A 27,243-nucleotide genomic window follows, 5' to 3' on the forward strand; every position below is an offset into this window, starting at 1 on the left:
CAGCAGCAGCAGCAGCAGCAGCAGCAGCAGCAGCAGCAGCAGCAGCAGCAGCAGCAGCAGCAGCAGCAGCAGCAGCAGCAGCAGCAGCAGCAGCAGCAGCAGCAGCAGCAGCAGCAGCAGCAGCAGCAGCAGCAGCAGCAGCAGCAGCAGCAGCAAAAGAGGGCTGGCGCTGCAGTTGCGCTGGCACACATTCAGCGTGGGTGCACATTCAGTGAGTGAGAGCGACCCGCCGCATCTTGTGGATTTCTTTGCGTACAAGCCCGTGTACATGGTTCTCCTCCCTGCTCTCCCTCTGTCACATCCAGACCAGGAGTTGATTTCACTTCCCAGAGAAAAATGTGGCATCGCACAATAGCGACAGTCCTGGTTTTATTGTATCTTTGGGAGGACTCGCTGGCAGGGTTTCCGAACCAAATCAACATTGGTAAGTTCAATGGGATACTCTGACTACATATACATGTCTTTGTTCACATGGTCTAAATAGGACACGTCTCCGTAAGTCGCACTGATGAGGTCATTTGCATAATTCATTAGCAAGTTCACTTCTAAGAAGGTTGTGGCCACAACCTTCTTAGCCCGTCTTTGTCGGCGGTTTGATACAACAAAAATTGACTTGATCCAAATAGTGCAAACGTTTCAGTATCTGCAGTGCTTTATGTAGTGAGTGATAGGCTAACGCATCGATGTCTTTGCTTCCTTACTTTAGAATAACTGGTCAATTATGTGTCCAACATCGTACGCGTCGGCACTGCCCTCTCTAGTAATATCTTGACCACGGGAGTAAAAAGAAAGTGCATTCTTTGTGCATGTTGGCCATTATTAGAGCTGTTATATGTGGCATCTTCTTCCCTGTAGGCGGGCTGTTCATGCGCTCTACGGTGCAGGAGCACAGCGCCTTCAGGTTCGCTGTCCAGCTGTATAACACCAACCAGAATGCGACGGAGAAACCTTTCCACCTCAACTACAATGTTGACAACCTGGAGTCCTCCAACAGCTTCTCTGTCACACACGCCTGTGAGTAGTTACACACTGTATGAACAGGTCGATAAGCAATTACTATATGCACAAGAACAGCAGGAAAACCTCATGATTTCACTGTTTCTGGTTTAAAAAAAATCATGATGCAATTGTTTGTTACAGAAGTAATTATGCACTCTAACACTCAAACTCACAGTATGTGAAATATGTTTTGGTGTAAGTGTCTCATTGGCCATTAGGAACATTACACAGATGTTTATGAGCTGCAATTGGTGTTTGAATAAAATGGATTTGGTTAAGAAAAAGAAAAAAAACAGACACCTGCCAAGGGTCTGAGCTAATACAAAAACTCCTCTGTCATGCCATCCAAAACTCACCAGCTGGATGAGCACAATGGGGCCTGTAATTGGCCAAACACAGTGATTTTGTAAACTGAGTAATTCAGTGATTCCAGAGACACTGATGAGCAGCACTTAGATGACTGTACTTGAAAGTTGGGAAAACACACATTGGTTGCTGTGGTATCTGGCTGTGACATCCAAAAAAGGCTTTAGGCGATGGTTGCCAGTTATATAGTGGCTACTGGTTACGTTGGTTGTATAATGCACATATTGGTCTTCTCTTTCTCCATAAACCTTCCTGTCTCTCCACTGTCAAATGAAAACATATAATCGTCATTTGATACCACTCAATATAATGCAGCACATCCATTTTTGGGCTGTTACAAAATTGTCCATGTGTTGGGTCCATCAGGCTATTTGTTTTGCAATCCCGTTGATGATTATTTAAATTATCCCATATGGACATACCAGCAGCACAGTAGCGTACATTCTTCTTTCTACACCTTTGATGTATAAATAGCCTACTGTATCAACTGTAACATGCTGTAATCCATGTAGTCATCTTTACAAACATGATGGATTTGGTAGGAAGGGCTGTGGAGTGTGAGATGGCTTCATAATTGGTCTACCAGTCAATCCTCTGCCATGTGGGGCATCAAGCTCTGCCTGGAGAATTAATTTGTTATCCTTCTCCCCACCAACTGCACTTCACACTTCACGCTTAAGGATCAACTCTCCAAGCCCTGTCAGCTACTCAAGAGACGGCTGTGTAACCTAATGAAGTGAGAAAAAGGCCCAAAAAGAGAGGAAAATTGAACACAATTGCACCTGGTACGTCTAGGGCTCGGCTTAAAGATGCTAAATGCTGTTGAGGTGATGTGGTTGTTGGTGAGAGCAGCAGGGAGTTAGCAGTAGCCATGGGGAGAAGTTTCAGAGCGATGAAGATTTACACTCACATCTTGATGCAGTTCGACCACAGCCTTACACTGTCGGCTGCTGAGTGATTACATTGGTGCGGCTGTGGGGTCGACGCTTAGCTCAAGGGCACTTCAGCAGTTGAGGAAGAGATGAATATTACACGCTTGGCTTGTCAAGATCAGGCGTAAAACACAAACCTGTTTTCATCCAAAAGCAAACTATTATATAAAATCACTCATCCAGAAGAAACATTTCTTGTGACAGTGCCAATGAGCTGTTTTCCCTCCAGTCATCTTTAACCCATTAGTTAAACATGACAAACTCATCTTTAACCATTGGTTAAACATGACAATCTCATCTTTAACCCATGCGTTAAAGTCAAGATGAGTTTGTCTTGGGTTTGCTGTATTTAATCTAGAGGATCATGCTTGTACTAATGGAACAAAAAAGTTGTGTTCCTGCTCCATGCATCCTAAAGAGTTGAACTGGGAAGAAAAGAGGCCTGTTGAATTAAAATAGCAATTACTGTATATTTTTGATTCATGCACCTTTTAAAGATTCAGGCCATAGACTGAATCCATTGTTTTCCAAACAAGCGTTGCGTTTTTCTTCTTAAAGGATAAGAATAAAAACAAGATAATCAGTAAGATTCATTTTGGCGAGATAAACTGCTACAAGCTAAGCAAGAAGCCTCTCAGTTGAAAGAGACCAGTGAGCAGCTTATTATGCAGACCAGCTGGGCCAGCTTGTGACTAAGACGTTGCTTGAAAAAATGCACCCAACTCCATTATTCTTATTTTAGTAGTCTGGGTTGCATAATGCCTTGCTTGCCTTGCAGGTATTGATGAAACAAATGAAAGTGATGATTATGATTTGACACATTTCTATTCTGGCAAGAATGACAGGTGAGTCATTGCTGTGCTTTCCCACAGCTCACATTGTTATTTATTTATTTCTAATAGATTTTTAGACGAGCAAGTATTAAGAGGGGACTCTCTACAAAACTTCCACTTTTGTATATCGTAGAGATAAAAGGAATGACTTTTTTCTCAGAGCTCCTTTGTTGCGTTTGTTGTACAGCCCCTGAATGGAATAATACAGGTCAACACTGCTGTCCTCCAGCTGGGTCAGTATGTAATGATTGTTACAAATCCCTGATGGCAAATGGCTGTGTTATTGGCAGTGTGGATCAATAGGTGGTAGGCTATAGTCCAACAGCAGTGTGTGTGTGGCTCCAGTGTGTGCTCCAGTATGGAAAAATCAATTCTCACCAAGCTTTCATTTGCTCTATCTCTCTACTAATTTATGGCTGTTCTCCAACTTCCCTGGGCCAGAGACACTGAATCTTCCGTTTGATGCTTGTATAAAAACAAACAAACCTGTAAACAGCCAATAATACTTTGCAGCAAACTATTCCCAGCCATTGCAACTTGATTGAATTGATGCCGACAAAGACAACTTCAGTGTGCTATTGTGTCTATTATCTCACCAATTTGTGGCAGGCTGGAGGGAAGCTGCAGGATGTATTGATGTGACACTTTGCCCCAGGCCAGGACAGATTGTGTGCATAACTGCAGAAATGGGAAGGTTGTATCCATTAAGACCGAGGTCAGGGCAGGAAGAGACAGCGGATACAGATTGCTGTAGTTTTTGGGATATGGTGACAGAGATGTATAGTTACAGTAGATGTTGCAAGAGCTGCACGATATAAAAAACACAACCTTAAAAGCCACATCAAGCGTTTTTAAAGACCTTCCTCCTTTAATTCTCTTGTCTATAGTGGCAGAAGCATTAATCTAGTCAGACCAGAATTTCTCCAGAGATGAACTTTTTATTCAATAAAATGTCAATGTGACAGTGTGTTCCTTATTAGAGCGTTTGTTATAGCCACCTATCCTCCCTCTGCTGTGACTCAACCAGTGTGATGCTGCAGACAGAGGCTAATGTTAGAGCACTTCACTGTGTAGGCAACGGACAGTCCTACTAATGCAGCATAGACCAGTTTATGCAGCCAGATCTCCTCCTCCTCCTCTTCCTCCTCTTTTTATTCTACTTCTTCTTCTTTTGCATTTTGAAGACTATGGTGAATACATTGACTCAGAAGATGTGTCCAAATAAGGACATTTTATTTGTTTGCAGTCCTGGAATGTGAAAAGATATGCTTACAATACTGATGGTATGAGCTCAAACTATCCAATTATTCTTTGCCTTGTTGTTGGCATAGAAACGGTGCAGGCCGGGGACAGAGGAGCAGCAGCACACATCGGCAAACTTTTAAAGTGTAATATATATCAAGATAAGATGTGTATTTAGTCACAAAGAAAAGGATCGTGTTCGCCTGGTGTGAAAGTCACATTGTTTAAAGTTGGCTGTGGATGCTGGATTGTGAGCTCCAATGCTGTAGTATTCAATATTATTATTTAAAGGAATAGGATAGAAAAGAAATGTTGTGAAATACACATATTTGCTTTCTTGGCAAGAGAGAGATGAAAAGGTTGATGCCAGTCTCAAATGCTTAATGTGAAGCTACAACCAGCATTAAGAGTGAAAACAGGGAAAAACAGCTCCAAAGGTAACATAATCCTCCTACAAGCACCTCTAAAATTCACTAATTAAAATGTTGTATCTTATTTGTGTATTCCAGAAACTGGAATGCAAAAATGACACGTTGTGATATTATAGGTCCAGGCAACCAGCGAAAACACAAGATGTTAATTAGTAAGCTTTAGAGTTGCTGGTCGGCGTTACCTTTTATGACCGAGTTAGCTGTTTCCCCGTTTCCTGTCATTGTGGTAAACAGGATATTTACTGTACAAACACAAGAGCGTTATCGATATCTTTCTCTCAGATCTCTCAGAAAAAATGCGAATGAAAAACGTACTTCACAAAATGTCTAATTATTCCTATAAGTATTTACGAACGCAACAACTCACGCAAAGCCATCATTTTAGAAGCTGTGTGGTTTCTGGAAGAAAACAAATAAAGCTCATCAGAGGATATTTTCACTAGTTGGATAATTGGAGCTTGGAGCTTTTGAAAATATTATAATATCTAAAAGTAAATGCTTCACACATTATTTGCTGTAGTTACTAAAACAAACATGCAGGAACGTAACTAAACAATTCATGACCTTGGATCCATCATAACTCTGAGAACTCATTTAAACCGACAAATCATGAATGATGCATGAGCACCTAAATGAGCAATGATCAAAACTTCATATTCATAATATTCACCACCTCTGCTTAGATATGTGGACAAACCGACATCTTGTATGTTTGTGTTTCATTTGAACGCTTGAAATGGATCCTCTTGATTTTGGAGCCCTTGAACAGAAACCATGTCCTTTTCTCACGATGATAAAAATATCTGGGTTACTGCCACTACAGCCAGAGTCCTGTCAGTTTGGATGAGCTGCCCCAAGTTGACAAGTCCTCATGCTCAGAATTGTCATGGCGCTCTCATTGGGGAGCATAATAACAACATAAAAGCTTTCAGAATGTCTTTACAGTAATTGTATCTCACTAAAGCGTAATTTTACTTGCAGGCAATGCCGTTTACTAACCGATACTTTCACTGACATGAATACATGCTTTGACCCTTAGTTTAACAAGAGCTTTTAGGGTGTTTGGCTGTGGGGCAACACACCACTCATGGGTCATCATGCAGCAATAATACATTAGTTTTCTTCGACCAAGAGAGTATGGCCACAACTACAACAGTGGCTTATACATATATCAGTTGCCTGAAAACATCAGTCAGTCAAGTGCCAAGAGCTAAATGTATTTGGCCACACAGGCTCCCAGCACAGCAATTGTGGGAATCAATTGTATTTCTTGTTTTTCCTCAAATGGTCATGAAGCTGTAAAATGGCGGAATAGCACTGAATAGGTTCGGGGGCAAGCCACTGGAGATGTGTAGTTAGTCTTTCATCCTGTGCATCAGATTGTGCGTACATGTCAGCGCTGTAGCAGAGCGACGGTGATCACTACTGACAAGCTACAGTGATGCTGCAGCAGTTTGTTGCAGACACAATGTCCTTCAGGGAGGCTGCCTCTGAAAGCTCTGCTGTTATTCACTAAATGTTACCTGAGATTATCCAAGGACAACGAGCTGTGAACTACACAGAATAACGCGAAAGACAACCAAAGATGCCATCGGGGGCAGTGAATAATTTAGCGGTGCTGCTTTCATAGGTTTGGAAAAGTTGGATGAGCCTCAGCTGTTGAATGTTCAGGAGTCAAATCATGTTAAATGCTTCAGTGTTTTTGGTGTTTTAAATTCACAGGAAACAATGCAAACCACAGTTCATTATTCATACTATTTTCTCTTCTTAGTGAGACATTTGTGTCACAGTATTTTACAAGACTAAGCACCAGAGTAGATGATTAGAGTTAATGAATTGTGAAAAAAAAGTTGTTTTATAATTCATTTTAACCCATAAAATGAATTAATTTCATGGACTAGAATGAATCAATTTGATATAGTGATGAGTTAATTGAAACTACTTTCATACAGAGTTCTATCATTTTCCACTCCTTTCAGTTTCCTCTACAGTATTAGAGAATGACAACCTTTTCAAATTGAGTTTGTTGTATTCCTCCGTTTCTTGTAGTGGTCCTTGGATGATGTTTTTGCAGTATATGCAAAACATGTGTAGGTGGGGTGTTAGAAGCGTTTTTACTGCGGTGCAGTGAAATATTAAAGTGTATTCTTCCGTACAAGACTCCAATAGCCACAGGCCATCTCTATGTATCGCTGCTGTAGATTTCCTTCAGTCATGTTCTTTTAGCATGTGGGTTGAATCCAGTTGTATTTCTTAGATTATGGCTAATCCAACAGTGTTGCCCCGATTTTTGTGTATAATGAATATCTGCGGGGGGTAACCCGCTAGAAGAAATCGTGTGCTTTCACAAAGCTGTAATCTGTAGAGAAGAGGGAACTCCAGCCAACATGCAACCACACTGCCTCAGGAGGAACACCTACTCAAGCTTCAGTCCCTATATGCCCTCTGCTTTCTCTGTGGTTGGTCAACTGGGAAAAATTGCACAACAATGCAGACTGTAATGCGTATACAAATATGAAACGCTTAAATGTCATAACACAGAGATCATTTAAACCTGATGTACTTTGCCTCAAAACAAACATTTACTTTAATGGTGAAATTGAAAGAGCACATCTTAACAAGCCTTTAAATAGAATGCAGCTTATCAAACTCAGACTAGATGAGATGCTGTAAAGAGTCACTACTCAAAAGCTCATGTGCAATTTCAGAAACATGCATGATGCATGTGGTATCTTTTTAATCGGCCATGTTAGTGGCTCAACGTCAGTCTGTCCACCACGATGTTCCAGACTGAAATATCTCAACAGCTATTGGAAGAATTGACATGACATTTTGTCCAGACATTCCTAGTGCCAAGAGGATGAATGTTAATGAAGTGTGGTGATCCTCTGACATTTCCTCTAGTGTCAGCAGCAGTTTTGCATTGTGGTTTTGACCGAGGTATCTCAACACTAGTGGATGGATTTGCCAAGTAATTTGATTGCAAAACTAATGATATATCCATCTGCCGCAGCTATATTTTTTGTTAAGTGCTATTTAGCAAATTATCGCCTGCTAACATGCTACGGTCAAGTGGTAAACATGGTAAACACAAAGCCCAGTTGAAATGTTTATTTTCATGTTTATGTAGCAGAATGAATGCAATCTATCTAATATCCTTTACTCTTTGTCAGTAGCCGTGTTTCTATTCAATTGTCAAGCTAAATGTATGCTATTTTTTAAAATGCAGATTATGTGCATCTCCATCAACTGGTTTAGAGCGAATAAATTTGACTCCAGCGTGGTTTGGTCAGAAGTTGTCATTATAGGAATCGCATGGCTGTGATCCGCCAGTGAACAGAGTAGAAGAAGAAGTAGAGCTCGCTAACAGGCGGCAACCTCCGTTTCTGAGTGAAGTGAAGCCAATGCAGAATAATCACATTCTTTCTAATAGCCAACAGGGGGCAACTCTTTATTTACGAGTCTCACTTGATTTATTACCTCAGTAAAACATTGTGAACATGAATTTATATTCTCTATCGTTAGTTTCAAGCCTTTCTCAATTCAGCCCGATGTTTAATTATTAAATTATTGTCTCATTGAGCGTAAAATAGATCATATGGGGTATGCTTAACCCTTAAGGGTGCTTAAGGATGCTTAAGGGCGAGGTCTTCCTTGTGATACCAAGACATTGTCCAGGAAAGGGATTGTCTTTTATTTTTATCTTACAATATTAACCCTTTCACAGTGTGTTTTCAGCTGATGAAATTGAATTGTAACATTTCTGTGACTTAAATATGTATGTTTTCAAGCTTGGCCTTTTATTTAAAATGCGGCAACTCATGCTTATAAAAAAAATGCTATGCATATGCACAACAATTGCATTGGAGTGTTAGCCTTAGGGCATTCATTGGATAAAAACATAAAATATGGTTATACATTATTAAAGTTTTCCTGCATTATGAGCTGTAAAAACAAACCCTATTATTGAATGCATCTCACAGTCCAAAGGCATGCAGATCAGAAAGAATCTACAGAATAGAATATGATTCCTACGAATTAATCCAATACCATACACCCACAATACCATAAGTGGGTGATTATATAAATTCATCCAACCTCTTCAATGTTTACATGCTGCCCAGTGCATGCTGGGAGGGCTTGAGCCCCGCCATGCCTCTGTTAAAGCAGAAACTGCATTACTGAGGGTGAAAATTGCTTCTTCGTGAACTTTATGACCTCTAATGGTGACTAAACATGACTACAGCTGTTTGGAAACGTTCTATAATGTGTTGTTGCTCAGGTGTCAGACACAGACACAGTCCTGATTCCTGAGATATTCCCATGACATCCCTGTACGTCCAGCTGACACACTAAACAGTTGCTGACAGATTGCAAAAGAGGCATGTCCAGGCATGTTACCTGGAATGACAGGGGAGGGATCCAGGTTGTGTGTTTAACCTTCATTCAGAAGGTAGCAAAGCATAGCTGCCCAGCTCATTTTGACAAGGAAACACTGAATCTACCGAGTCAGCACATTTACAAGATTTGTTTGCGTCCTCTGTCAGGCCTCGTAATGATGTCTCATTAGAAGATCCACTTTAAGTGGAAAGAGATCTTCATTACTTTAAAGTTAATAAAGTAAGTATTCTACTGAACTGGCTTAAGTTAGAGACAATCTGTGTGGCAGCATGAGAAAATGTATCACCTTGATTGACAGTTCATAGTTCTTCCCCAGTTGTAAATCATGCAGAGGTTACAGAACCCCACATGAGACATCAGGGGAGACCTGATGTAACAACCAGGGTGACACAACATAACTTACTACAGTATGAAATTGGCATTGTGGTTCATTTAAAGTAGAAATAGTCCGCAGAGATTGAAAAGTCTCCACAGACCCAAATGAAGATAGGAATTATTTGGCATTAAAAATTGATTTTTGTCCCGCTTTCACATACAGAAGAGCTAATTTATAGCTAAATGGGTTTACAAACCTACCGGCTTGTAGGCTTGTGAGCTTCTAAGCGTTTGGCCTTCTTGGTGTTCATATTAATTCAGTGTCTTTAAGTAACTGTTCAGCACAAGACACCACGAGATTCAGTCATCGTGACTATCGGTTGGTTGACCACTTTGGTCCAGACTGAAATATCTCAACAACTACTCGATTGTCATGAATTTGTGTACAAACAGTAATGGTTTCAAATTATGAATTCTAATGACTTTGATAATACACTTTTCCTCTAGCTCCACCAATAATTTAACATTGTGGCTTCAAGTGAAATGTCTTAACAACTATTACCATTAGAATATTTAATATTCCCCCTTGGGATTGAATGTAATAACCTTGGTGATCCCCTGGCTCTTCATCTAGCGCTACTGGTAACATGCTAACACGCTGAATGAAATAGTGATCATTGCACATATTACGCGCTGAGCATCAGTATGTTATCATGTTAGCAGGCTAGCATTAGCATTTTGCTCAAAGCACCACTGTGCAACAGTACATCCACACAGAGCCGCCAGCATGAGACGCTTAGTCTTGTTAATGAGAAATTGCTATTATATTTGAACGGTGCAAGTAATTCACATGCTTTCAAGCACAAGGGCAGTAAAGAGACCTTAAATATGTAGTTAGTACCGTGTGTACACATCAGGGCTCTCAAGTGTCACGCATTGAGTGTGACTGTCACGCATTTCGGTCTTAAGTCACACCCTCCCGCCACACATCGTATTTCTCACGTTGAAATAAAACTGTAGGCTATTTAATGTGCTGCAGCGCGCAAACATGACCTGGTCGCGCTGCCCTCACCATGGAGGAATCAAGCACGTCTCCCCCGAATCCTCTGGACTCATCAGCCAATCAATAAAAAGAAATGGGCTACACGAATAGCCAATAGCGCCTCCGTCCGGGGGGAGGAGGGGAGAGAGAGAGAGAGGGAGAGAAAGAGAGAGAGAGAGAGAGAGAGAGAGAGATGTCACTCTTACCTGTCTTAAAAACTTGAGAGCCCTGACACATGTATGAAAGATTTACTGTGTAAGACTTTGAATAGATGCGAGTGGTCTTCATGCTTAAAGACAGAATTAAGAAACAGGCTTCACAGAAGCTTGTATAACTGCCTGCTTGGCCGTTGCACATTCTGCACCTTCTATAGTTCAATCAGGAGAGATAGTGAGTGATTAGTAGTTCATGTTTATTATGCCAGATGATGCGTTCATGGGTTACACAGAATGTATTTTGCGATTGAACTCCACGAGGAGATTGAGATCGCGCTGTGTTTGCCCTGAGCGGCAGCAATCTGTAGATCCCGATCCTGAAGGGATTGTCTTCCTGTCTGAACTTACGCTAGAGCTTCATTTGGTGAATATGTATTTAGTGTTTCTAGTTTCTCTTTGATCCCATCCTTTATATGTCGGTCATTTTGGGATTGCAGCAGCACGTCTGTGCCATGTCCTCTGCCTTCTCTTACTGATCATGTGACCCTGGGACAAGACAGGTATTCCCATATGGCTGAGACCAACATAGCTTCTCTCTCCCTCGGGGAAACAAACTGCTGCTTTGGTCTCCTCTATTATCACTGCAGGCACTGCTCTCAGACGGCAGTTGAAAAATAACTTTCCAGCAGGCAGCATCATACGGAGAAACGGGTTATTTGTAATCGTCACAAAACGTAGAGTCTTTGTCCTCACTCTGTTCAAGTGTTGTATCCAATTCCTTCAAATCTCAAGGCTCTCACCAGTGACTCAGTCCAAGAGAACTCACCTCCTCATCTCAGTGTGAGTCCTCCTCTATCATTTTCCTCATTCTTACTTTCTTGTACGCATAAAGTTTAATTTTCTCACAGCGGCGTTCCCTTTTCAGGAGAAGACAGCAGCTCCCCTCTATTTCCCCTCAGCGATAGAACTTTAAGAATTCACTTTGTAGACTCGGCTCTGCTGTGCACATACACCACAGGTTCATCTCTACATCAGCAAGTTTTATGATGGACTTAAAAAAAAAGATCCTGCAGCCATCAGTGGGAGAGACCCTCAAAGCTGCAAAGCCTCGAGTTTCAGGAAGACGTAAGATACTGGAGCTGCTGCATCAACCTGTTAAGTTGGGCGAGATGGCGAGAGAAGAGAAACAGATAAATGGATGAGGGTGAACAGGAGAAAGCAACAGTAATGAGAGTCAGATGTGGGTGTTAGGTGATGGAGGAAGTAAGATGGAAGTGGACTGAAAGACAGGTGTGTTTTTTTAGGTGGATATCAATCATGCATATAAAGCTTGTTTGTATTCTGAAGAGAAATGCACAGAGCCTGCTGCAGCTCAAAAACATAACTCCACGTTCCCTCTGTAATAAAGTAAATGATGCGTATCTTCATTGCGGACCATGATCAGGGGAATTTACCGCAGTTGATTAGTGTTTACTGCTCCATGAGCCCAAATATATGATTTCATTGGTCTTTTAGCAGAACAGGCAGTCTTTTTTTCACAAAAAGCTATTGTTCCCATTTTGAGAATAGAGTTGAATGATATTAAGTCAGGTAAAACGTGTTCATTTTATTGCTGCCCTCTATTCTGATTTTATTAGCATTAGCTGAATATCTGAAAAGAAATCGGTGTTGTGGTGAATAATGTGATCTGCTGAAAGAGCCGCTGTGAAGCATGGCGAATCCAAAACTGAACAGAGGTGAATTCACTCTAACATTTTTCTTCTTATGAAGGGACAAGCTTTTTTAACTGTTTATGAAAGCTGAACAATTGTCCGTCAGATATAAAACAATGGTGTAGCCCCTGGGAGATTATTTTCCTGTTGGGTGTTACTGGTAAAAGATAATGCTGTACCATTATCTTTTACCAGTAACACCAAACAGGTTTTATTTCTGTGATTGCGTGTTAGTTTAGTATTTACTATTATGTAGTATGTTATGTAGTTACCTTAGCCTTTCAACACACATCAACAGGTCTGATGTGTGTGCTGAGTTCAAATAAAGGCCAATTGAAGGACAGAGGAATAATAAACATGACTCAGGGAAAGACTGAACCAAGCTATTAAGTATGTGTGCGTGTCTGAACCCCAACTATTCACATGGAGAATACACAGAATTGTACAATTTATATAATTGTGTTTGCAGACATAAATTGACCAATCAGATGAGTCAGATTTGACAAATTTTCTCTGAAGTGCAGTTCACCTCGACAGTGCAATTTTTTTTACCAAAAAGATAACTAATTTAGAAAAAAACAAACATATGAAAGGTTGTTTAAAGACTTTTGTGGCTTTTAAGTGATGTTACTTGAAGCAGCGTCCGTTCAGGCTGAAGACAAAGTTGGTGAAAGACAGAGTTAGAAAGAAGTGATCCAATCAGACCTCTGTAGTCCACTGCTCATCTCTGCCTAATATACAAATCTCACACACATGTCTTATCGGATAAAATTATGGATGTAAAATGTGACTTGACTGGTTGCTGGAGGCATACTAACTACCACAAGGCAGTACTTCTATTTTTTTGTCTGACAATGTTCAAGGAGTGTAATGCTAAATATGTGGATTACTCTTTTAGCATGTGTTCTGAGTCTGACCCTAAATTCATACATGGTACACCTTTCACAGAGTGACTGGATTTCGACGTACACTGAATGTTTATGGCTGGAGCTCATTTCAAAAGGGCCCGCAGATGGCGGCAGACAAGGCTTGTTATAAATCTTCTATACTGCAGTACAGCCCGGCACTTGTACATTTGCATGCTCATGTTTCAGGGTATTTGTCCATTAAAGAGCTGTGGCCAATGCACTGATTTCCTCATTATTTCTAGTTGATTACCCAAGCAGTTGCATTTAGACCAAGGGGAAGTGAAGGGCACCGGGCAGCAGAGCATTGCCATGGGGAGCAGACATCCCACATGGCACCCAATTATTCAGATCGCCGCTGCGTCACTCCAAAGATTAATGCCAACAAGACTCCCACTAAACCTCAATCTTGCGTTGCAGTTTTTACCCTTACATTGGCCATTTGGGGACTCAGCTATTTTAACTTCCAGTGTGCTATGACATTTTGAACCTAACTTTGTTTGAAGGTCCAGTTTTGTGTCTGTCGGCATCCCTCCTGACTGAAAGAATAGATGATCAGAAATGACTTTGTGCTGGTCCCTGTCCTGAACATGCTCTCTGTCTCCCTCACCAGTCTGCTCCCAGTTCTCCCGAGGAGTCTACGCCATCCTCGGCTTCTACGACAGGAAGTCCATGAACACGTTGACCTCCTTCTGTGGGGCGCTGCACACCTCCTTCATTACTCCCAGCTTCCCCATTGATGCTGACGTGCAGTTTGTCATCCAGATGAGGCCCGGTTTGCGAGGGGCTGTTCTCAGTCTGCTGGACCATTACAAGTGGGAGAAGTTTGTCTACCTTTATGACACTGACAGAGGTAAGAGCGGCCCTCTTGGAAAGTAACACACACACACACACACACACACACACACACACACACACACACACACACACACACACACACACACACACAGCTATGAAAACGCCACAAGCTTTCAGCTGTATGCAGAGGAGTAGTGCAGAACATCTCGTTGCTCGAGAAAGTGGAAAAAGTAATTGGCACGCCAAGCCTTGCTCATGCAGAGGTGTTATTATACAGTGTATGTGATCAGTCTTTAATATGTAAATTCCTCATCCCCAATCTTCATCCTAAATGGTCTGATACATTTTAATCTATGCCGGTAATGATCCTAAATTACCTCTCTATGTGACTGAATCCTGCTGCAGTCAATAGCTCCTCGCTTCGGAGGAATGAGTCATTCACAGGTGCTGCTGATCTGCCGCCGTAGTACAACTCCAGCCGCCTGAGCCTCTAATCCTCTCTGATTATCATTTAGCTCTAATTGGATTATATAAAAACAAAACACAACATACTGTAACTTCTGCATCTGCTTAATGGCCTCCCGCTCCACTCATGTAGGCCAACTATTTATAGACTTGGGTCTTTCTGGTCCTCTTCAGGGTCAGCTTCTGGAGAGGCTGAGTTAAGAAGGAGCACAACAATTTGTCTGTGTAGATTGAACCACAAGCTGGCCATTGACTGTATTTGGTTGCAAAGATATGTGTGATTTGCTTCCATTTGTGTTTGTGTGTGTGTTTTGTTTTTAAGTTTTTTTAAATCACTCAATAGATGTAGAGATGTTCTGGATGCAGTCTCTGCTGGTAAATGTGCCAAACCGTTCAGAACTGTGCATTCCAAGTATTTTTAAACTGGCATGGAGCATTTCTAGGACAAGTACATTCCTTTTTCACTTCCCCCGCCTCACTTTATAAATCTCCAGTTCAGGTGGGTGTCTCATGCCTTTTCACAGAGCCATTTTGTGGATTTTTATATAAATGTATATATGTCTGAGACAAAGAAAAAGCTTCTTGAAAGTTTTACAAACAAAGACAAGAGCAACACTTTCATAAGTGTGATGTATATGTTCAGAGCCATGTTTGACCTCATTAACGAAAGAGGTTGTTAGTGCTCTCAATGTGGGAGGGAACCTCGGTTTCATTGGCTGGCTGAAATGTCTCTGTGTTTTGGTGGTTTTATGGTGATTGTAGAAGCTGATAATTGGTTGGCTGAAGTGGTTGAGATAAAATGATTAAGCTGTTTATAGCCTCTCTTGGGCACAATGACCCTTCTCAGAAGTGTTCCCTGATGTAGCCCTTTAGAGCTCGTAACTTTCTTTTTTGGCCTCTTCACCTGCTGTGTCGAGGCTGACGGGCCACCATCTGTAATACTCTGTCCATTTCCACAGTGTGACTGTGACGTAGTGTAAACACTGTAGTTTAGGATGGATTCCCAAATGCTGCACAGCTTGTGTTTGCTGAGAGGCTGGTTAGCCGTCCCATTCTGGCTGCTAGTCCCAGACCGCTCCTCCCCGTCAAGGCCTTGGAGCAATATGGCCAACACTCCAAATATCAGTTTAATCTTCATTATAGGAAGAGGGCTCTATTTAAGGCCAGAGTGGAATTTGAAGGGGGTACTCGAGAGACGCTTGTGTGAGTGACTGTTGATAGTTTGTGGAACAATATGACAGTAAAAGGCTGTCGAGGCGTTTTACGATGCTACGTGTAATGCCTGTCCCACAACAAGACACTGACCGGAGCCTTTTATCAGAACAAAAGCAAAGGCATCTTAAAGTCAGTTTGAAATTGGAAAAATCATTAAAATGAAACAGCCGCTCGTCTGTCTGCTGTCTATCTAGGGGAAGTGGACTCTGTCCTCTATTTCATCACTCACCGTAAGAGGGATTCTTTTTTGATGTAGCCCGAAGGTATAGCTATCATCAAAAAGGTATCTGTATGATAGGATTTTGACTGTAAAAGAAAATTAAATGCCCAGAGATACCACTTAATGTACCCATGCATAAACCGTTGAATATTACTGTAATTTGTAATGTGTTTCTCAAATTGGAAATAGCATCGCCATCAAATAGGTTCAGCTTCACGTACATGTTGGAGATGCCATCCTCTGACAGCAGCATTGCACCGATGTAAACTGCCTTAACTGACATATTCGTAGCGATGATCAAAGAACGAGTTTCTCGCAGCTGCTTTGTACAGATTGGGAGTCTGTTTCAGTTTCATGCAGCTCAGGTCTCATTAGAAGAATTATTTGTTTGACAAATAGAAGTAATACAAAAGGTGAAATTGAAGAAATTACACAAATCCAAGAAAGCACAAAAAAGACTTTATGCCTTCACACACATAGGTCATTAAAGACACGGTTATCTGCCGCAGTGCATCGTCACCTATTTATCCTGGATGTACAAGCTATGAAACATCCTCATTAAACAGACTAATGGCTTTTGGCAGAAAAGACCTCTTGAACCGAGGAACATCTGGGCATTACCAGCTGGCCACTGAAAGTAGGACCACACCAGGCTATTTCTTATTTACATAGTTTACAAGACATTGCATATACTGCTTACCACAGTATTCATGCCAGTTATTAAAATTTCAAAGTGCACTAATGCTTGTCAAAAATAATGCCAATTTTCAAATGAATCCTAATAATGAACCAACCCTGCTTGATTAACAGCAGCTACAGTATTAAAATGACCAAAACATGCTATGTATATAATTGTATTTTGGCTACAGTTCTTTTCATGACTTCTACAGGCAAAGTCAAGACAACAAAAATGTTACTGATGTCAAGAGAAAATAAGTCCAACTACTGTTGAGAAAACATTTCCACGGAAAGACTCAACAGACAGAATAACTTCTTCCAATTTGTAACTTGGTGGTGATTTTGAGAACTGTTGTTTCATTAAGAAAATATTAGGAAAAGTACAGTATGTTCCCCATTTGATACTGGGAGACTTGAATTACAGTTTGCATCTCGGTCCTAGTCCTCTCCTCCATGATGACCTCTACGTATTCTGATGAACACAGTAATGCGGATGTTGTTGCAATCTTAAAATCTGATACTGACAGTTTTACATTTGCCAAGCAATTCTGCTGTTTTTTTTAAATTATTATTATTTGTAGAATGTATTATATTGAGATGGTGGTGTAAGAAGTACTCGGAGGTTAAAGGCCTGCATTGAAAAATCAAAAGATACTTAAAGTATCAAAGGTAAGATTATGCATCATGCTGAAGAATGGCCCCTGTCAGTGTTTTGCTGTTACGACTTTACTTGGTCTGGTGTGAGCATTACAGTAGCTTATGGTGGCTAATATTAACTACTTTTTGTTCAGTAACTTTGTCTGTTCAATAAATTAATATTAGTATAATATTTTCATATAATAGTATCATTCTTAAGTAGCATGAAATGGACAAACTCAAAGTCCAAGTACCTCAAAATTGTATTTAAGCCCACTGTACTTTAGTAAATCTCCTCCAGATTCATGAACTCTACATAATGCAAATTAGATCTAAATTTTTTTTTGTTGCCATTAAAATTAAGGACTACAATCTAACAACCTTAACTGGAGCCTTTTCTGCATTCTTCTGTCCTTCTGACAAATGAGGATTGTGGAGAATTTGCATTCGCTGTGTAATCACGCTGCCCTGCTGCTGAATGTCTGGTTGGTTTCGTCTCCGCAAGGAAACGTCTGATTAATTGCACACTGCTAAAGAGCTGCACTCAGCAGTCAGGCACACAGGCTCATTAACAGAAAGTGGGAAAGAGAGAGAGACCGTATGGCACAAAGCAGCTGTTCCACTCTGTGAACACCTTACTGCACCTTCACTTCGAGATGGACATATATCAATAGGCCATGACCCCCTCCTCTGTGGGTAAATACTGTTTTCCTCCCAGGCCTTAATATTAAGATCCATCAATCAATCTCCTCTGCTTCGAGAGAGCTGTTATCCTCCCTGTTCAAGGACTCTATTATGCCTCATAGAGAACATAGAAAGAACAAAGACAAGCACAACTGGGATACACATGTAACAGAATAACTAACTAGTGTCTGAAAGGTACTTTTTTTTGTAAAATGTGCTTCAAAGGATTCTGAAAAACATACTGTAGAGAAAGCACAAGACTGGAACTTAAAAAAGAAAAAGATTCTCCAAGGTTAGACAGAACTGTGTCACATTGTATAAACTTCCAAAAGAGAACAGTGCCTTTTCTGTTGTTTTCTTAAGGAGAGCATGTTTATTTAGCTTCATAATTTTGAGAATTCTCTCTGCCTCTGTGTTGAATGAATTTTGTATTATCTGTGAGAATCAGATTGCCTTTAATTGACATCTGGGAATGGAGTGTGTTTGAAAAGGCAGTTTTAGATGCTGTGTGAGTGTGTGTGTGTGTGCGGTGACGTCACTGGTGGAAACTTCAAAGAGCTGTGTGCATTCGGTGAGAAGATACAGCTGAGGCGGTAGCTGTAGTGTTTCTGGATGGACCAAACCTCTTCTGTTATCAAGCGCTCACTGCGCTCTGCCAGACGCCCAAAATGGCACCAATTGATCCATGCTCATCCACGCATGCAGAGGCAGTGCAGCTTGAAAACAACATCAAACAACATGTAAGCTGCAGAGTTTCTGCACCACACTGCAGTGTCGAGCTCATTGTACCTACAAATTCATGTATATGAATTATGAATACAGAATATCAAACATTTTCCAGCCTAGGGAGTGAGAATTTATAAAATATGATGCTTATATTTCTCGCCTTTAGATCATTTGTGAGTTACAGACCCCAGAGATTGAAATGGCTCAGTCACTTGTTGTGGACAATCTTGCTTTCAAACATTAAGACACATTTTCTTCCTTGAACAGATTGGGCGACAGGCTTCCATTGCAGAGATGTGAACACACTACTGTAGCTACAGCAACCTTCAGAAAGGCATTACATAACTTTCAACAGTAGCATCACTTTTTAAATCTTTGTTCTTTGCTTGAAAAGGGGAGTTGCAACACTTGGCCTCGTTACAGAGAGTCTGTACTCTGGGCAGGTCTACGTGACCGGCTAAATATACCGTATGCGAACAAAGTTAATCCTCCACCTGTTTAGGATGCATGCATTCCTACACTGGCAAAAGTGGACAGCAAATGTACACGTGGATCATTCCTCTGAGTCCTTTCACACAACTTCCTAGTATAGTTTGCTTAAAGCAGCCCATATTCCAGTGTAAATAAAAAGACACTGTAACAGTGCAGAGACCATTGTTTCAGGACCTTGGACAGTTCCGACTTCCCTCATAGCTTTCTATTCCTTCAGTTCTTCTCATCTATTTTTATTTTACCATCCTTCATGTATTCTTTTACTCATACAGTATTTTTGTATATGGGTGACTAATTAAACAACAAACTTGAATAAATAAGTGGAGAAACATGCTTCCATGCAGGGGTGAGGATACACAGATGACACAGTTTGAGTATAAAAATGTGAATTGTGTGCTGTTGCCTGTGAAACAGCGCTCTCTCCCGCCATCATCCAAAGATCCACAAAGGAATATCTTTTGGCAGTATGGTGTTCATCCCTTCAGTATGGACTAGATCCAGAGAAAGCAGCTTGTGGGGGCCCAACGCTTTACCACTAATGTCTGGGGGATATGGGTAATATCTCGATATATGTTATTTTATATCACAATTTTGTTTTAGATTGGAATATCAAACTTGAAAATTGGTTTGAGAGATTGTTCATCAAAACTTGATCTTGCAAATGTCTACAGAGTTAAAATTGGTGGAAAACAAGATTTCTGAGCAGCAACAAGGATTTGCTTATAAAACTGATTCCTGTTAATTAACTCAGGCAAAAGCATTGAATTTTAAAAGTTAAAAATGTAATCAACAAAGGATGAGGTTGGGATGGTGGAGGAAGCTGTACCAGCAGAGAAATAGAAAGAAGTGGCAGGTAATAATGTGTGTGCTGTGCACCTCTAGGTGCTGCGAGCCACCCAGCTGTGAATGAGCCAATGATTGTGAAGCATACATGGAATTACATTAGTCATTGCTCTTCCTGAGCTCGTGCTAATGTTCATTAGAACCAATAGTGTGTTTAGTGTTTGGCGAATCCAGGAAATTAACATGACAAACCAAAGCAATTCATCAAAAATCAAAATGTAGAAAAGACATAAAGAATTATTGCTACCACAGTAAAAGTTGTATATATAATTGACATGTGTTGTTGTCTCACGGAATGGATTGTTAAATTGTCCAACCGTACTTATCTAGATGCTTAGTGTAGTTTTAATTTGTCACCTTACCCTCATGGCCCAAAGCTACTTTCTCCTGATCACCCTGATGTGCGGCCATTATGTATGATGATGTCGAAGTAGGATGAGCTAGCTCAGGGATTTGGGATTTTGGAAGAGTTGGTGCCATTTGCCATGAGCAGTATTGCTTTGAGTCACAGAGATCTCTCATCACCGATTTGTGATCTCCAGACGTCAGACAGGAAGTGAGAGGTGGAAAAACAACTTCTTGCAGGATAAGTAGTGGTATATCTGATTGTGGATGGGTGAGATTGTCACCAAAAGTCACATTACATTTCATTTAGCTGACGCTCTTTATCCAAAGCGACTTACATTTGTTTTCTTCTATACACCGTAGCTATAGCAACGGGAAGCCATTCTGGGTTAAGTGTCTTGCTCAAGGACACATTGACATGGACTACAGGAGCCGGGGCTCAAACCACCGATCCTCTGATTGAAAGACGGGCATGCTTACCACTGAGCCAACGTCATAAAATATCACAATAGTTAAATGTGTGTTGGAATTACTTTACTTGTGTTTATTATGGAGACGTTAAAATATATTTGAGACCTGCAACATCTTGAAATCTTGTCAATAAGCAGTTTGAAGCTTGATCAATCATATTTGCCGTATCTGTAACTATCAACAACGTACAATCAATGCCTGCCTTTTCCTTCCGCACGTCTCTACTCATCGTGCTGCCACTTTACAAATCCATACACAAGGTCATTTTAATCATTGATTATTTAATAAATAATCCATAGTGTCATTCCACTTATTCTGCTCTTATTATTACTTTTTGCTCCTGTCGGCTCGAGGAGAATGCAGCGGCGAGCAGTTCAGGAGCAAGAGGTTTATTCCGGCAAGCCCTCAGCTCAACATTGTTGTCTCTGCTATCCAGAGTGAAAGAAATAGCCCCGTCTTCAAATGAATAGAAAAGAAAATGAAGCTGTACGAAGACGAAGAGTGAGGGAAGGAACAGAGGAGTCAGCAAAGCCTTTGTGCCTCTCCTGCATCAGAAAACAGCAAATGGCACATGGGGCCAAGCACTGTCAGGCATGCTGTCAGATGCACCGAATGTGTTTTACTCCGTGAATTCGAAGCCCCCTCCTCTCCTTTTCCTGTAAGATCCAGCTTGTCATATTTAATCTGCTCTAACCTCTCCGCTTTACATTGCCGTATAAGAAACCAGGTGACTAATAGAGCGCCCTGCTTTATAGGCGCTGCTCTGTTTACGGCTCGAATCTTGTCTCTGCAATGCTCAAATGTCTCTCATCTATTTCAGGACACTTGCTTTCAGGATAACACAAGGCCATTGCAACAGTAGTCTTTTTGCATTATGCAAGAGAGTGATGTGATGTGTGCTTCCCTTTTTCGCCCCAAGGGATTATGCCATTTCTATTTGCTTAAGAGATGGGAGGGTGTTGCTTTTTAGGGGAGCTGATGGACACAAACCAGTCTGCTCCATCTCTTTGTATGTGGTTCTAATACAAATACCTGTGCTTTTTACGTGTGTTTTTCAGTCTGCTACTCACGTTATGTTTTCATGACTTCCGAATCTAAGTGCAGCAAAACATTCATGAATTTGCTTAATGAAATGTGAATATGACAGGAAACACAAGGAGAAAATGCTCAACATTCTGTTTGCAACTTTGCAGCTGTCACTAAATAAGAAATAATTAGTTTGATTAGCTCTGATCAGAGATTTGGCAGGAATGAGTGAATAGTGTGGGGGTGCAGGGCTCTTTGCAGTTCAGATGATTTGGAACAGGGAGCTGTTATCTGCATTGGTCTGCATTGGGAGTAGGCGTTGTCGGGCTAATTGTACTCAAAAGTGTCCTTTTACTGTCATTTGGCAGCTTTAATCCTTTTTCTTTCCCCGGCGCTGTAAGCATTGCCACTGAAAACCGTCTTCTTTGTGGAGCCACATATAAGCTGAGAGATTTTTGGGAGATTCCTCTGAAGTAGGTTCAAAAGCTTTGTCTGAGTCTCCTTTGGTGTTGCGCTTAGCTTCGCGCATCCCATGATACCGGCGCAGTTCAGATGCTTGCAAGAGAATTTTAAAGAGGTCACCTTCTCCAAGGAGGAGGAGGGACGACTGAGTCACAGTTGAGACTGCACACCACGCTCAGCCGTCATGTGAGCCGCTGATCAACACAGACAAGAAGAAACACACACTCAGGTGCCAGCAGAGCCTCAGTCCGTCTCTGTCTTCCAACTCTGTCTGTTACAGAGGAAATAAATCTCCTGGTAAATGCATTATTCTACATTTGATCACATGTTTTTCCCTTCAGGATTTACAAATCTAGGCCTCAGCAAATGCTTAATATATTTTCGCGTCAAGTGAGGAAATGACACAACATGCCAATTAGAAGATGCTTTATTCTAACACGCTATACATAGCTGTGAGTAACCTAGAATTGTTTTTTTTTAAGTTGAACCCAATAATGCTGCAACCCTTTCTATCATACCAATCGTCTGGGCTGCAGAGAATATACTGATATCCTGGGCAGTGCTGTGTGCTACTAAGCTTAGCTCCAGAACAATGGGTCAATACTACTCAGACTACAAACCAGAACCCTTCGGATACCGTAATCTTGTCCCACTTTCTTGAGGTTAATAGTTTGGTAGCTTTTTTTTTGAGACAGCATATATTTGTGTTGCTCTGTGCCAGGTTTATAGCAGTTGACATATTTTGGCCACCTCATATAGTTTTCCCCTTCTGCCAGATTGCGGTTGATATCCTGCAAATGTTGCGCTCGCTCATTTGCATGATATTAAAACGTTTTAACCGTCTTCACCATGACACAGGTCTGGTTCATGTCAGCACTTATCTTTTCGGGAGAGCCATCGTCGTCTCTTCTTTCTCTTTGAGACGCAGCCACTAAAAACAAATATCAGTTGTGACTTGATGAAAGAGCAAGCTGTCCAGTAGAGTACTGTTGCAGAATGAACTGCAGAGGAAACAGATGTTGCAATAACTCAAAGCTTGTTTTTCCCTCTTGTTCTTTTCCTACAGGTGCCTATTTGTACGTCTCTCTATGTACTTCTGATTTCAAGGTGCTTGCATCCCTTCATCAAATGTCAAGAAACATTACATTAGATTTACCAAAAATGATTTTGTAAATGTGTCTTTGTTATGTGTCTTTGTATTCTTGACTTTCAATATTTACAGCCTGACTTCTTATTAACATGAACTGCAATAATAAATGACAAGTTAGAGCTTTCTTTGATGAAAACAGTTGCCTGGAGGCCAAAAACAACACAAGTGAGAGCTGTGGGAGTAAAGTATCTTTAATTGATGGACGTCAAGGACGGTAGAACTTCTAAACAACCTGAGAGACATACATCTGGCGAGTGTAGACACACAGTAACATTAGCATTCAATTACAGTTGTGTTTTTGGACACTTGACAAATGTACGTCAATGCCCAATAACTGAAATTTTACACTGCAGCACTTAATGTTTCGCCTGACATCAATGCTGTGTATGTAAATCATTTTACTTGAGATAAATTAAATAGTTTTATCCCGCTATATATAGCCTTGTGACAATATGCTCCTGCTTTTGAATATGTATTATTTTTCAGGACGGCGCTGAATAATTGACTCTCTAAAATGCCCTTGATGGTTGTCCTGCCTGCTGGCTGTTGTAAAACACCATCTGTTTACAAAGTCAACCAAAACTCTTGGACCAAAAGACTTTGTCATTTGTTGACCAACTGATAAATCACATCAGTTAATATTCACCAAGAGACCTTTGCATGTCCTTTGACACTCAGATTTCACATTTATGGTTATTGAAGGTAGATTACACCATATGTCACATTCAGATAATTCCTCCAGTTCAGGACTTTCAAACTTCAAGCTTTTATTTCTCCATATCTGTAATTGTAAGCATACTGAATAGCTTAACATCGCAAGCTTACACAAATGTTTAAATCCCAAATATCCCTCTTAGTTTACAGACAGAAAACGAATGAAAATAGAACTCTCGAGGGGAATCGTTTGTAAATCCCCCAAATCGTTTTTCTTAAGCGGCTACTAACATGTCTCAAAGTGTCATGCATATCCCAGCTTATGGTGTTCAGTACTATGTGACAGAAGACTGGGAGGAGCGCTGACACTCAGCTTCTGCCTTTTCATTTCCCCTCTGCCACCAAAGAGATCCACTGTGCTGGAGTCTTGCATTAATATCTTCCAGCTGTTAAAAAACACAAACAAACATGTTTTTGCCTGTTTGACCTGAAGAAGAATAGACGATGACAGAGCCAGATCCAGTCTGAGGTCAGCTCCGCACCTTCTTACCTATGATCAGACGCTCCACAATGCACCACGACGGGACAGTCACACGCAATCTCCTTTTGCACTCCTTCACCTCCCCGAGTGTCAGACATGTGGACACACATCTCTGCCTCTTTAGACTCACTGGCTGATGTGGTGGCGCCCAGCGAGAGCCACTTGTCTTTAAAGGCCATACCTGATCTGAGTGCTGTCTGCCGAGCACTTCAGTGTGAAGGTCACCAGTGGGGGAAAGGAGGGCGGACATGTCAGCTGAGTCGTGTGCTCTGAATACATAGGAGCCCTATTGGGAACATCTCCACTCACATGTCCACCAGTGGCGGTCACCAGCGAGAATAGATGAGCTAGTCGAGAAGAGAGGGTTATTTTTTGCTGTGAATGGAGGATTTCTTAAAAAAATATTTCTGATTAAATAATGCTCATCAATCAGAAGTACAGGTCAGCGCTGCCTGACATGGGGAGTGTCTGGGTAATTTGCACATGAATGCTAAAAGCTAGAGGTCTGAAAGCTCTGCTTGTGGCCCGTATGCTGAAGGATAGGTATTACATTATTATTAAATAACTTGTCAGATGTATTCATAATCAAATTCAGAGGATTACTAATTTCATTGGCATACACACCCAGTCGAGTACTCTTTTACATATATTCTACAACCTTGTACACTTGATGAATGAAACTAAATAAGAATTTAGCTGTGGGAACAAAATGACTTGTTAATCGCTACAGTACAGTTAAACAATAGGATGATGAGATTAATTGCCTACTAATCTAAGATTATCTTCCCTCTGAATTTACAAGAAAAATATTCAAGAGCAACTCCAAATCCTCTGCATGTAGTTTGATTGGACTCGACTGCATCTGAATTTGACACATTTTAAGGTAGTGTTTGACATACAGTTGGTCCTGTTGAGATTCATACTGATTCAAAAGGATCTATAATGTAATTCCCTACAGCATTTAAAAGTTTAGAGAAACACATAATATACCCTCCAGACAACATTCACACTTTGGATGTGAAATGTTTTACTTTACTGAAAAGTCAATCTTCATTGTCTGTGCACTGGATGCGTCAGGGCTGCACTTCACTCTTGTGTAAGTTGAATCACATTCCACTTCCAAACTAGCCGTGGTGTCACAAAGTCATGCTCGTACAAAGATGAATGTGGAAACAACCTTCTTGTTTTAAACTCTGCACATACATAATTCGGCACAGTGAAGGTCAAACATCCAAGTGAAGTAAAAAAATAAGTGAAATACATTTTTGAAAGGAAAGGGACTTTAAAATGCAGGTCTGATAGCAGTAACAATTAAATAATTCAAGAAATAAGGAACTCTTATATTAAAAGAGCATGTTCAACAGTCCTAGGGCCTCACTGAGCCTTTATGATACCCATACTTTTACAAATAATACATGGATGACTATGTGGCCAACCCAAACCCTGTCTAAAATATTAATGAGCACTGACTTCAATGCATAACTGAGTAAAGAAAACATACAGGAGGAGATATAACCGCTTCAGCATAAGAGCGTCTGGTCTGTGCTGCAGGGAGGTATCACTTGACTGTGATACAGTGTGAGAACCAGTTTTCATTTAGCCAGTGGAATGCCTGCTTCCAGTAGAGAGGCTCTGTGGCTGACTTGTATTTACATAAACACATCTTACACCAGCTCTTCAGCACCCGTGATAATATCCCTTATTTCATGGAATCAGCAGTTTTATCCCTAGTCTGAGAGAAAAGGGTAACGCAGCATATGATGCTGCTTTGCTCTGCTCGTTTAATCCAGTCAGCTGGAGTGTGATACCCGGGGTAAACCCTTTCCTTTCTGTCAGTCAGTTATGACCCAATACTGCACGTACTGCAGCTGTTTTTTGAGGGTGCGGGGGTTTAAATACATTTTCTGCTTGATAATGTAGTATCTTTTCAAGGGTCTTCCTACATGATGCATTTTTTATTGGCTGCAGTTCATCCCAGTCTTAATAGACAATGACCTGGATTTGTTGAGTTGTATCCATTTTCAGTAAAGTCACTTCGTTTAAGGGGTTTGACATTGAGTTACCAGCTTTCATCGTTCACTCAACTCAAATAACAATCAACCGAACTGAAATCAAAAGACCTAAACAAAACCAGTTTGAGGCCTGCTGTTTCAGCACCACCTGTGGCAATGACAGATGTTCTGTCAATCAGCCAAACACTGTGTTTATGATATCCTTATACCTATTACTCACAAGAATACATGCTAATACATAAACTAATTGTATGAATGCACCTAATTTATAGTAACTAGTACTGTTGATTACCTTTCTAAATTAACTTTCATTACTCTGTTGTATTACAGTTATTCTGACTTTGTTATAGTTTGTCCCATAAGACTGGCAGCAGCCAAGCCACATTGTGATACACTCTTAACACCTTTAACCATCTGTTAATGTTACGATAATGTACAGAATTAAGATGGATAACACGGATAGTTTGAAAGTGCTTCTTCAGTAAAATCGGA

The 27,243-nt window shown here is 40.8% G+C and overlaps 1 protein-coding gene across 1 annotated transcript in view; it reads left to right on the forward strand.

Annotated features, from left to right (window-relative positions):
• Positions 1–336: 336 nt before the first annotated feature.
• The window catches only part of gria3a (glutamate receptor, ionotropic, AMPA 3a), a gene marked incomplete at its 5' end in the record, with an annotated part of 59,913 nt that continues 33,006 nt past the window's right edge, over positions 337–27,243 (forward strand). Inside the window, 3 exons of the mRNA XM_079213938.1 lie at positions 337–424; positions 856–1,014; positions 13,947–14,186. Coding sequence (XP_079070064.1) covers positions 337–424; positions 856–1,014; positions 13,947–14,186 — 487 coding nt within the window. The remainder of the gene's footprint in view (positions 425–855; positions 1,015–13,946; positions 14,187–27,243) is intronic.

The sequence above is a fragment of the Taurulus bubalis genome, assembly GCF_910589615.1.
Source record: "Taurulus bubalis genome assembly, chromosome: 2".
Taxonomy (NCBI): domain Eukaryota; kingdom Metazoa; phylum Chordata; class Actinopteri; order Perciformes; family Cottidae; genus Taurulus; species Taurulus bubalis.